General features: G+C 41.8%; 1 protein-coding gene across 2 annotated transcripts in view; it reads left to right on the forward strand.

Annotated features, from left to right (window-relative positions):
* The window catches only part of Trpm6 (transient receptor potential cation channel, subfamily M, member 6), a 144330-nt gene that overhangs the window by 42401 nt on the left and 88688 nt on the right, over positions 1–13241 (forward strand). For both annotated transcript variants that reach the window (XM_005408321.2, XM_013506547.1), the window contains exons 7-14: positions 1032–1203; positions 3854–4022; positions 5053–5176; positions 7090–7162; positions 7279–7379; positions 9965–10099; positions 11144–11197; positions 13044–13184. In XM_005408321.2, coding sequence (XP_005408378.1) covers positions 1032–1203; positions 3854–4022; positions 5053–5176; positions 7090–7162; positions 7279–7379; positions 9965–10099; positions 11144–11197; positions 13044–13184 — 969 coding nt within the window. The remainder of the gene's footprint in view (positions 1–1031; positions 1204–3853; positions 4023–5052; positions 5177–7089; positions 7163–7278; positions 7380–9964; positions 10100–11143; positions 11198–13043; positions 13185–13241) is intronic.

A 13241-nucleotide genomic window follows, 5' to 3' on the forward strand; every position in this document is an offset into this window, starting at 1 on the left:
AATGAATCCAAAAAATTTTGTTTTTGAATGGGTGGGTTTTGGAGTCCTTGTGGCTGTGGGGTGTGAGGGGCGCCTGCACCCCACGGCCCCGTTTCTGCGCCTGCGCAGCGCCTGCGGTGGGGCTCAGATCTGTGCCTGGCTCCCACCCCCTCACCGCGGGAGGCCACCCTGGGAGGCCCGAAGCCAAGCTGGTTTTTGGTTATTCTGTGTCCCAGGCTTACATCGAGCCCGTCCTGAAGTGGCACCTGATTAAACACTCTGGTCGGACTGTTCTCTGGCAGGTCCTCCAGAAGAGCCCGCCCGGGAGGAGTCCGGGTCCTTCCTGCCTTGAGCAAAGAATTGGCCTTGATAAGCCAGAGATGGTGCCAAAAGTTTATTTGGAAAGCGAGGGGTGAAGGGGTAAGGGAGAAACTGGCTCTGCAGAGCAAACTAGGGCTGAACGAGAGAGAAAAGGATAAAAAAGAGCAAAAATAAAAGTACAGCCCGTGTCTGAGAGGCACAGCTGAGCCACTGTGAGGACTCTGGAGAGCGGGAGCCTCCGCGCTTCCGTCTCGTTATATGCCGTCCACATCTCGTGAGAGCCCGCCAGAAGTTCCACATCCGGGCTCCTGGGAATTATTTGGCGCTGTCCTAGGACCTTGTCATTGACAGGTCCCATTTATTTCTCCAGCCGGCTTTGCCAGCCACATTTCCTATGTCAATATGGTGGGTACCTGTGCTCGAATCCCCCTCTGTGGCTCTTACCTGCCTTGCGGAAAGAGTTCCCTTGTAGCGAAACCCCTTGCTGTTTTTGCAGTTCACAACAGCCGAGCGCCCCGTGCCATTTCTCCCTGGATCTCCCAGGCCTTGGAGCTGGGTGCAGCTTCTGGGGAGCTGGGTTTTTGTTTTTTATTTTTTAGCACTGTGCTAAGTAGTAAGTGATGGTCTTTAACCTTAGCTGGTGGTTTGTCAGTGCAGAGAGATAGGGCTCTGGAACAGTCGGCTCTGGGAAGGATAGGACTCTGACGTCTCTGGTCCCGGCTGTCTCTCAGGTGGTGTGCATGTACCAGACGCTGGGGAACCCCATCAGCAAGCTCACCACGCTCAACTGCATGCACTCCCACTTCATCCTGTCTGACGATGGCACTGTGGGCAGGTACGGGAACGAACTGAAGCTCAGGAGGAACCTGGAGAAGTACCTGTCCCTGCAGAAAATACACAGCTGTGAGTTCTTTCCTTTGGGCGCTAGGGGCCTGTGTAGCAGCAAGGTGCTCCATTGTCTTCTGCAAAATGGTCCCTGAGAGATTCAGTTACACATGTTTCCAAAGCAGGAAGAAATCAGAGTAAAATAGGATGCAAAATTGTGAGTGACAGCAGGAGAGAGGAAGTCTTTGGGGGCAATATAGTCAGGAGAGGCTTCACGGGAGGATGGTGAAGTCAGCAGGATGGACAGACGGAGGGGAAGGCGAGGGTTCCTTGTGGGAACGGGGGTGGCCGAAGAGCGATGTGGAGGGGAGCCTGAGAAGAGTGAGGTTCTGAGGGTGGATGATTAGGGAAGGTGACATTTCATATGTGGGTGGGGTAGGGAAGGGGTTAAAACCTGACAGGGCTTTTAGAAATAAGCTTTTGGGCGGTATCCAGGTTGCATCAAGCTCACAGAGGTGCTCTGAGGCAGGGCAGCCTCTTGGACTGGGGTTGTAGCTCAGTGGTAGAACACTTGCGTGGGGTGTGTGAGGCCCTAGGTTTGATCCTGAGCACTATAAACAAAATAAAGCAGAACTAAACAAGGAAAAAAAAAAAACCTAAGAGTAATGAAATAAATAACCATCTAAATTTTAAAAATTTGTTATTACTTTTGGGCCTTAATAAACCATTCCACCATTTCATTTAGCTTTTTAAAGGTGATATTATTAGTGTAACCATGTCTGTCAGCTGGTACATCCTAAGCTTGTTTTTTAGTGATACAGAGAAAATAATAAGGAGGTGGAGCTGAATGAAAAAGGAAAGGAAGAAGAATATCAGTGCAATTAAGTAGGCAGAATTAAGTGTATGGGTGTCTGCTAATGGACCCACCCACAGCCCTATGGATTCTGAGGCAAGGGCACACACGAAGCCCACGTGCTGTCTGTGTAAATGTTTAAAAGCTTCAAGTCAAGCTAACACGCGATAAAATGTGCTTTACCCTCTCACATTGAAAAGTCAAGTGGGAAGGCCAGGTTATATTCACAGTGCTTGGATTTGGGGACATGCTGAGTCAAAACAGAAGTGTGACCTTACCCGCGCCGTGCTTCTCTTTCCACCTATAGCTCAGTCCTGCATATCAGGTGGGGCACACACATGATCACTCAGACTCCACCCCTCCTTGGAGAGGACATACCTGAGGCAGAGGCTTATGGGGTGCCTTTAAACAGGACCTGGAGTCCTGTGAACTCCAGGAAGAGTGGACAAGGTGCAGGCTTCCACTGAAACAGGCCCCGCAGGCTCCTCTCTGTGAAGTGGGGGCAGAGGACAGTCACATGGGGCCCCTCAAGATGAGTGACTCTGTGTGAAATTCCCTATTGCTCAGGTGCAAGTAGGGCATTGCCTGCCAATTTCTCTCCCTTTGAAAAGTAAAAAGTATAGATTTAAAAGTAATATAGTAATGCATGTGTGGTGTTAAAACTGAAAAAAAGAAAACTATAAGATGCACAAAGTCCCTTTACAACATTTCTCCAAGTCCTCTGCCCCCCCATTTTCTAGTGTAAATACAGTTTGATGGATGTTCTTCCAGAATTACCTGGAGATTTGGACAACGTGCTATACATGTGGCTATTGCCATATATATATATATAAAATGTATAGCCATGTGTAAGTTTTCAAAAATATAAATGAAATGTATTATACTTATCCGTAACTTTTTGCACTTAATACTTTCTTTTAAGAGGAAGGCTCCAGGGTCGGGGATATAGCTCAGTGGCACAGTGCCTGCCTGGCAAGCATAAGGTCCTGAGTTTGATTCCTGATACAAAAAAAAAAAAAAAAAAAAAATGGGAAAGTCTCCATGGTTTTTCTTTTTTCGGGTCTTCCTCGCTCTAATAAAGTAATACATCATCATGGTAAGGAGTTTAAACAGTAAAGTGGAGTCTACTGAAATACAATATATTGTAAAAGTCTTTGAAGGCTGTCCAGCACATCTGATTCCTAGAAATACTCGTCATTAAAAGTTTATGGAGGGCTTGGGATAGAAACCCATGGTACAGCACTTGCCTAACATGTGCAAAGTCCTGAGTTCAGTCCCTAGGACTGCCAGTGCCAAAGGAAAAATTTATTGAATTGGCCAGGGCTTGATCGCTTTTGGAAATGAATGATGGGTGCATTGGAGTCCCTTATATATTCTGTTTACTTCGAGATACATTTAGGATTTCCCACAATGAGAAGTTAAACTTCCTCCAGGTGTGATGGCACTTTCCTGTCCTCCAGCTGGAGGAATTGCAGGCAGGGGCAACTGAGTGACTTAGTGAGACCCTGTACCACAAGAGTAAAAAAAACAAAAACAAAAACAAAGAACAGAAAACCTGGGGATGCAGGTCTCTGGGAAGATCCTGGGTTTAATCCCTAGTATTAAGGAGGGAAAAAAAAAAAGCTTTTAGTTACTGTTTAACTTGGCAAAAGCTTGAAGATATCCTCGCCATATTTATGGTAGATTTTATTTGAAGTCCAAGTTTCTGGCTTGGTCTTGATCTAAGCAAACCTGGGTAAAAAAGAGAAGCTTGACCAGTGTCAGCAGTGCCAACACGTGGTCATTCAGAGACTTGTGTCCAGACCTCCCAGGGCCGACTGGCTGAGACAGGATGCCCCTAGCAGTGTGGTGTTTATCGTCTGTGCTCTGAAACAGGCTCAAGACAAGGCGTGCCCGTGGTGGGGCTGGTGGTGGAAGGAGGCCCCAACGTCATCCTCTCGGTGTGGGAGATGGTGAAGGACGAAGAGCCCGTGGTCGTGTGTGAAGGCACGGGCAGGGCTGCTGACATCCTGGCCTTCACCCACAAGCACTTCGCAGATGAAGGGTGAGTTGTGGACTCTTCTTTTGGACACTCCAGTGATTACTGTTCCCCTGGTTTTGTTCTTCCAAGTGTGCCTTTACATGGGTCACATATCTTTGGAGGACAGTGGTTGAGCTTGGGATCCATTTTTTCAGGGGCTGTGTTGTCATGACCACTTATTCCTCTGCTGGGGTGCTGCATCCTCCACTGAAGGAGGAGATGAATAAAATTGGCTTCCTAGAGTTTCCCCCAGCTCTGCCCCTCATGCCTCAGTGTCCAGGTCACCTTCAGAATTATTTGCCATTTTTAAAAGTGGCAGGTTGTGTTTATTTTCGGTTTTGATTCTTTCTCTTTTGCAAAGATGCTGTTTCTCTAGCCATTCTTATAGCCAGTGTGAATCTTCCAGCTTTTACAGCATGATCTTCATGCTGTGTAAATTCAGTGCCTGGGAACTGAAATGGCAGCTCCACTCATTTATGTAGTAAACATTTATTCACTGCTTACATTCTATTAGCTTTCTGGAGTCTCTTTCCTTACTCTTTCTCCCACTGTTTAGCCCTCAGCCCTCTACTTCTATACCTGTATCTCACCTAGACCTATATCTCACCTATGGCTATATCTCACATGTAGCTATCTCTCACCTCTATTTGTATCTCACTTATACATATATCTCATCCATACCTGTATCTCACCTACACCTGTATCTCACTTATACTTACAGGTATATCTCTACCCCTCTCCTTTTTCACTCTTCCCTTTCTTAAAGTCCCTCGGATGAATGGTTTTTTAGGGTTCACGTCTTTGTGAGAATATGGCTCATAATTCTGGACATTCACAGCCCTCAGAAATCCATCAGCTCTAGGCCTCTGCCTGGACTGCAGATTCCACTTTCTCCTGAGTCTCTGCTTTTGTTTGCTTGCTGCTCATTTGCTCTCTGGCAGAACTGCCCATAGCAACCTCCCCAGAAAGGTGGGTGGGATGTCTTTTACCGCGGTCACTGGTTTTGTTCCTGGCCTAGCTTTCATTGGGTTGTGACCATTTATTTCTGTGTCAGGAGGCTGCATGTCCAGGTAAAAGAGGAGCTCATCTCTATGATTCAGAATGCTTTCAACTTTAGTCTCAAACAGTCCAAGCACCTTCTTCACATTCTAATGGAGTGTATGGTGCACAAGGATTCTGTGAGTATTACTAGTTGATTACTACTCAATCCTACTAAAAAAAATGCCAGTTCCCAGAAATTGAATTTTGATTCTCACAGTCTTTAAAATGCGGACTTTCCCATTTTGCTCATGAATAGCCATAACTCTATAGCTATTCTATAGAATTTGATGCTTATGTGAATGAACTTGGCTTCTTACTGCTCCACCCCACCCCTACCCCTCATGCTTCAGATTCCAGGCTGCATGGGACTTAGGTAGCACTTAGATAGGAAAAAGATAGTGTTACAGAAAAGTTGTTGAACTTAATGAAAACTGTACATAACATTTGCAGAATAAGCGAACATCTCCAAGTCCTTGGTAAACTGAAGTCTGCTAGGTCACAGAGGCCTGAATAAATCCCACAGCAGGGTATCAGGAATGTATTGAATGATGGGAAATGTGAGAATAAAGCTTGGAGTAGAGAATGGAGTCCACAGATTGGGACGTGACCATGATGTAAACTCAGTTTGAAAAGTGTTTAGGGTTAGGGTACTATGATCGGCGTGCTCATCCATGGCTTATATTATGTGAAGCTGAAAAGGGCAATAAATATGCCGATATATCACGATTCAAAGTGATCTTTCTGGAATGGGAAGACTGGATACATTGTTGGAAGAATGTTGGTAATATTATAGTACCCAGTCTGAAAAAGCCAACTGAACAAGATCAGGCTAGACGAAGCAGGCAAAGCATGTGGGAAAACCAGCAGGTGACTTTTACTGACATATAATAACCCCACATGTGAGTTCAATATGGCGGTGGTTTACTTCTAGTTCAGAAATGTGAAGCTGAGGACTAGAGAATACAGGTGACTTACACAGTCATGTCGTTAGGACTTGGCAGAAGTGAAATTTGAGCTCAGAGATGAAATCTTGTTCTTAACCCACTACACTTTGTATTTCCCATAATAGTGGAAATTAAGTGAGTTAAGTCCGTATTAAAGAGATTGCCAGTGTGTGCCTCTTCCTGTCATCAAGCTGTGGAATTCAAGAGCAGAATAATGACCAAGAAAGGCAGGAGAAGTCAGCCAAGGGTTTGTGTTCTCAGTCCCTGTCCAGTTGGGGCTTGACTTTTACCCATCCCCATTTTGGGGGTGTTAGATGAAAGGAACCAACATGTGAAGTTGTAGCAGTGTGGTTTTTATATCTTTATGGTAACACAGAGATTTTCCAGTGGATTCTTCTCATGTTGGGGATGAGTAAGCTACACTCAAGGGGCTTGAGATATTTACCCAAGGCTGGCTGGTTGGTGGCCTACCTAGGAGTAGGATTTGCTACTTCTGGTTCTTTTCTGTTAAACCAGCTTCCTGTATTATGTGAAATATATATTCATTTTCAGGTGACCCTTTAGAAATCTTTATTTGTCTTTTAAAAAGTCAGACCAGGATGAGTGGGGTACAGTGTGAAGATTGTGTTGCATTATACTTGCTCCTTAGGTCCATTGTAATTGTCACACTCATTTTAAAGGATAAATGCTTGCAGATTAGTTTCTCATTAAAATGCAACAGTTGTAGTTTATAGGAGTAGGTAAGCAGTAGGATCTCATGTGGCATCCCTCCCTTCCAAAGGAGGGATGATTTATTCATATTAGGAATTAATATTGAGTTTCTTCTCTTCGTGGCATACACATAGCAAGTTCGAGTGCACATGACATTTTGGAAGTTTTATTTTTTCTAAGTGCCTGCAATTTCTTGTTCACCCTATTTAAAAAGTTTCCTCTTTTATAAGTAAAACAAAACATAAAACAAAGCACTTTATCTTGTTATGAAATTACAAAATGAGGAATATTTTCCTTACTTCATTAGCTTAAATGTGAATTCTACAGGGACGGTTTGAAAGTATTTCCTTGGTCATTCCCCAAATGTACGGCTTTCTGTTTTTCCACAATTACAGATCACCATATTCGATACTGACTCTGAAGAGCAGCAGGACCTTGACTTAGTAATCCTGACAGCACTGCTGAAGGGTAAGAACCCGAGTAGACTTCACGTTCTATTCTGACATCCCAGGACACCTTGTGCTTTGCTAGTTGACTAGCATATTCTGAGGAGAATATATGATTGTTGCTTTCTTTTACCCCAGGCACAAACTTGTCAGCATCGGAGCAGCTAAATCTAGCAATGGCTTGGGACAGAGTGGACATTGCCAAGAAGCATATCCTAATTTGCGGACAGCATTGGAAGGTATAGTGAAAGTGAAGTGATCTGGAACAAATATCCTGAGTATTGGCTTGTTAGGGAGGGACAGAGAGAATACTGGGGGGTGATGGATTGGTATGGGGGAGCGTGGGAGGAGCATCTTCAAGGCTGGGCTCCCGGGGCAGCTAACACTTTTCACTCCTCTGTTTTCCCTCCTTGAAAACAATTTTCCCCATCTTCCGAGCCTAATTGAAGCTGAAAAGGGAAGTGGGGGGAAAGACAGAATGGAGAGATGCATAATTTATTTTTTTGAATGGGTAGATTTTTATTTTGTTACTTCAGATTTAAAAGTTATATCTTTTTTGTGCATTGAAATATATAATAAGTATTCACAGTAGAAGTCAGTGAAAAAATATTACGTAGAGTGCGAATCACTATTAATAATGCATTTAAAGAAATTAAGGTTATAATCCACTAAAGGCATGTTTGGGTCAGACTGATAAATGAACGTTGAGCTGGGCGTGGTAGCGCACGCCTATAATCTCAGCACTTGGGAGGCTAAGGCAGGAGGATTGTTGTGAGTTCGAGACCAGCCTGGGCTACAAAGTGAGCTCAAGGCCAGCCTGAACTGCATAGCGAGACCCTGTCTCAAAAAGAAAAAAAAAAAAAAAAAAAAAAAAGAACATTGTAAGACATCAAATGATATCAAAGACTTGTAAAAAAGTACTTTCCTGCCACAATGAGCCCACTTTTTTGGGCATTTTAGAACTGTTCTAATATTTATAGAGTTTCTCTGTTTCTAGGTAATGTCACATAGCTGTCTTCTGGTTCATCCATTTCAGAAAACTCTGGACTTTGCCATCCTGGGGCAGGGTGTCTCCGGGCTGCGGTGTGCTCAGGTTGCTTTCTCTGCCCTGTGCATAGCTGTTGCCCAGGGGTGACCTTCCGTTACCTTGATGCTCGTCTCCTGTATCTCAGGACTTCTTCTTTCTTTCTTTCTTTCTTTCTTTCTTTCTTTCTTTCTTTCTTTCTTTCTTTCTTTCTTTCTTTCTTTCTTTCTATATTTTGATGGCAAACCTTTTTCAGTATCTCCTGAGAAAGGGAGTACAGAATATAAATATTCTGAGGGCCTATATGTTTGGCTACATTTTAACTCCAAGTTAGAACTAGTTTTTCCTCAGAATGTTGACTATGTAGCATTGCTCTGGAGAGGTAAACATATTTATGTTTTTCAGATCCTTTCTTTCTACCACTGCCCCCAAAATCCAGAAAATTTTAAAATGCCATCTATTCTCTGGTGTTCCAAGATGTCACAGTGATGTCTGTCACTGTGAGTCTGAATGTCTGTGATTCTGGGCACACGGTTTCAGCTTGACAGTCATGTTCCCTTTCCATTCACTAGTTTTCTCTTTTTTTCCCTGGAGTCCTATATTCTGAGTGTTGAACTACATAGACTGCTTCTCTAATCTTCTTATCTTTTTTCTATTATATTCTATATCTTTGGTAGGTTTCCTTAACTTTTAACTTTTAAGACTCCTGTGAAGCTTTTCTGTTCTAGCAGAATATGGTTAATCTAGTAATTCCTAAGTGCAAATCTGTTCTCTGATTGTATCATCCTCCTTTTTTAATTCCTTTGCATTTGGAGTGCATCCTATTTTAGCTCTCCCAAGATACCGACATTTCTTTTGAAGTTTTCTTCCTGGATTATCTGATTCCTCCTAGTTGATGTTTTATGATCTGTGTGTTTTGATCTTTCTGGTCAAGGGTGTAGGATAGAAAGCCCGCTGGAGATTCTGGGCCTGTAGTTGGAGATTTCCTAAGTTTAAGCTTATAATAGGGCGATTGGACTGTTGTTTATTGCCAGCATATTCATGTTCTTTCTTCTGTATGGGTGATACTACCAGACAAGAATCTTACGGTACCCTGCTGAAAAGCAAAAGCCTTTTGGCTCATATAATGGGAGTTAGTAGGGGACTGTGACTGAGAAGGTCCCAACAGTAGGGTTCAGCATGTACACATTTATTTCATTTTGGTGCTGCTGTGAATCTGTGGCATAGATATTTTCAGCTCTTGGCATTTCCCACTTTACTATTTGGCTTTCTGGACACTGCGACATCAACGTTGCTTGTTCCAGGACTTGACCAACGGTTTTCCACCTTTCAAAGCATTGCCCTCTTGTTATCCTGTGTGCATGGATTTCTTTCATGAAAACTGTTTGCTGCCATATTAATGGAGTAACAGTAGGAGAACAGGTTCATTTTGTTATTTATACTCAGATGTCAAGTAGCGGTTAAATGGAAACATGGTCTTACCACAGCAAGCGAACCAACACCAGCAGCAACAAAAGCAACACCAAACAAAAACAAAAACTTCAAATTTTTATTAGAATTTTGTTAAGACTGCATATTATTTTGGGGAGCTTTGAGGTCTTTACAATACTCAGTTTTCCCAACCAATAACATGAGATATTTCTTGACTTATTCAGATATCTTCACTTAGGTCCTGCACAGTTCTAAGATTATATTTTATAATTATTGTATCTGAGTAGCTTTACATTCCAATACATGTAATTCTTCAGTCATTTCTACTTTGTTAACTGTCTTTGTATGTCTTGTTTATACCTTCTGAAGCCTGGCATGCTGGAACAAGCAATGTTGGATGCTTTAGTGATGGATCGAGTGGATTTTGTGAAGCTCTTAATCGAAAATGGAATGAATCTTCATCGCTTCCTTACCATCCCCCGATTGGAAGAGCTCTATAATACAGTGAGTAGGGACGCTTCACCAGTCATACCCATGTGATTTATTCATTAATTAGCTTCATATTCACCTGTGTCTTTGAATGAATGTTCATGTACAAAGATAGTTTATAGAGATAGAGACTTTCAACCAAAGGAGAAATATTCTTACCAACTTCTTTTATTTTACTAAGAAATAAAGACAAAGATGTGAATAAGAACAAATTGCTTTTTATTGAGTTCTTTGAAGTATGTTAATGTAAGGCCACTATTAAAATGTTGTTCCTGCTGGGCATAGTGGTGTATCCTTATAATCCTAGCACTTGGGAGGTTGAGGCAGGTGGGTTGCTGTGAGTTTGAGACCAGCCTGGGCTAAATAGTGAGGTCAAGACCAGCCTGAACTACACGGCGAGAACCCGTCTCAAAAAACAAAACTTTGTTCTGCAGCTCCCCTATGCAAACTCTCTGTTGAAACTAACTGGCTTACTTACTATAAATACTCCAATACTTACACAGTGGAAATATCCTTCCTTGTCCTTTGAATATTATTTTTTTTCCAAATCTGTTCAAGTTCTATCTTCTTGCTTGCTACAGGTAGTTCAGCGTTCAGCACATGCATTATCATATTATTGGCTGGTTTTTGTGTAAGTCCTCATTTTTCTCTATGATGCTAAGCCCTCCAATCCCTTAGAGACTTTATGAAGCATTATGCAGTTTCAATAAATAACTGATGATGGAACTCTCCTGTGTGAGAGGACCTGTAATTGTGTGACAATATATATGTTAAAGAATAGTTCTAGGTTACTTCAAATGTATTTCTGCTTTTTTACCACATAGAGTTAACTATCTTACTACTTGCATATATACATTTTGCTTTGAAAAACGTGTCATCTAATCACATTTTCTCTTGGGAAACTCCTTAAAATGAACTAGTTTTAAGCTTTATGACTAAGGATATTGAACAAAAATTTTCCACATTGTGGGTTACTTACATATTCTGAAATAAAGCACCTTCCCCTGCAGCAGCTTGGTAATTAAAGAAAATTAATTCTTCCTTGTGTTCTTGTCACAGAAACAAGGACCAACTAATATGCTCCTGCATCATCTTGTCCAAGACGTGAAACAGGTAACTGAATCATGAAGGTGTGACAATAGTTTGCCTATTGCTTTAGCTTTGCGATAAAGGAGTTTCCGAAGTTTGCTTCATAAAGAACAGGTTTGAATTTTTTAGTGAATTGCCTGTACTTTTACATGTGAGTCTAACAATTTCATCACAGAATCGTACTCTTTCATTTCCCCCCATTTACTTTATGTTTTTAAAGTGCTGGTCCACCAAGTAAGTGACATTAGCTACTAGAAATTATAAAGAACATTCGCAGTCAGAACTTTAGCTTAGTATGATACAAACTTAGCTGACAGCTAACAGTGCCCACCGAAGCGGAGAACTGGGTGGCTCTGTTATTTTCATCGGAGGACCAAAATATGATTTCCATTGTTTTTGGTATTGTTTTGAATATTAGTGATAATTCAGGGACACTATCACTTCCTCTGTGAGTCCAAGCTTTGTTCTAGGGAATTAGGAGGCATGCCACTACTCAAAATCCTGCGTGTAGCTTACTCATGGCGTTCCCACTGAGTCTGAGTTAGATCAAACTTGAAATTGGAAGGGCTTTTTATTTTGTCACTATGGTTCATATCCACCCGAGGCACATTTTAAAAGTTCTTTTCTTGTTTTTCTGGAGGATTATGTTGACTGGGTGGGAGAGCCAGAGGGACCCATTTGCTTGGCAAATGTAGAGTAAGCAAAAACATCCATGCTGATGTAAATTTAGTTTACATTGACTTATGCTATATCAAAGTGATTTTCCAAGGGCTGGGGTTATAGCTCAGTGGCACAGTGCCTGCCTGGCAAGTGTGAGGTTGTGAGTTCGATTCCTGGCACAAAAACAAACAAGACAAAATGGTTTTCCTTAAGTTATTTCTTCTAATTATTTCCTCTAACTCTATCATAATGAATTTGGAAGGAAAAAGGACAAAATATGTTAACTATGCTTATAACTAGCAGCAGATAAGAATTAGTTTTGGTGCTGCTTGAAAAAATAAATTACAGTTATGGAAAAGAAAGATTTTTTTGTTTTGTTTTGTTTTTTTCTGGTACCAGGAATTGAACTTACGACATTGTGCTTGCCAGGCAGGTGCTGTGCTGCTGAGCTAGATCCCCAGCCCCTGGAAAAGAAAGCTTATACACACATATACACTGTTAGCTCTTCTATCAGCCAAAACATTTGTCTTGGCATCACTTAACCATTTGTTTTTTTTTTTTTTTTTTTTTTTTTATGGTTTTACTCCGGTGCCGGGAACTGAACTCACGACCTTGCGCTTGCCAGGCAGGCGCTTTTGCCGCTGAGCTAAATCCCCAGCCCCATCACTTAACCATTTGATATCACAGCTCTTTGACCTGTTTTTATATGCTCTACTTTCTTCCCTATTTTCATTTCACATAGGGTGCAGCCCGCGCAGTGGAGAGGTTTACTGCCATCTCAACAGCGAGGTAGAAAGTTAACCCAGTCCTAATTTTGGATGAAATACACTCACTATATACATAGTGACTTTACTTCTGTAGTTACCTAATTTCTATTTGAAAATAATTTTTGTGCTAGATTTAATTGTGTTTTATTCAAATGTGTTTGTATGTATGTTTGCCTGCATAACAGGGAAAGGGAAATGGAGACAGAGGAAGAGAAAGCATATATTTGATATCTGTGAAACTAAAAATCATATTAAGGCAAAGACCTTTTTACCTCTGAATAAGCAGATTCTATCAATAGCTGGCCATATTAATTGATCAGTTTTGCAAAGATGATGAAAAAGTTTATTTATTGGCAATTAATCTGGTTATGTTCTGATAGCATGGAAAATGAGACAGAAAAAGAGATCTGAAACCTTTCATTCATTGTATGTTTTTATTACAGCATACCCTCCTTTCTGGCTACAGAATAACACTGATTGACATTGGATTGGTAATAGAATACCTCATTGGTGGAGCCTACCGCAGCAGCTACACTAGGAAAACTTTCAGAGTCCTGTACAACAACCTCTATAGAAGAAATAAGGTAACTTAGTTGAAAAGTGTTCTAGGAGACAGGTGTAGTGGCATACACCTGTAATCC

Source organism: Chinchilla lanigera, unplaced genomic scaffold (assembly GCF_000276665.1).
Source record: "Chinchilla lanigera isolate Chin_1 unplaced genomic scaffold, ChiLan1.0 scaffold00111, whole genome shotgun sequence".
In the NCBI taxonomy this organism is placed as follows: Eukaryota; Metazoa; Chordata; class Mammalia; order Rodentia; family Chinchillidae; genus Chinchilla; species Chinchilla lanigera.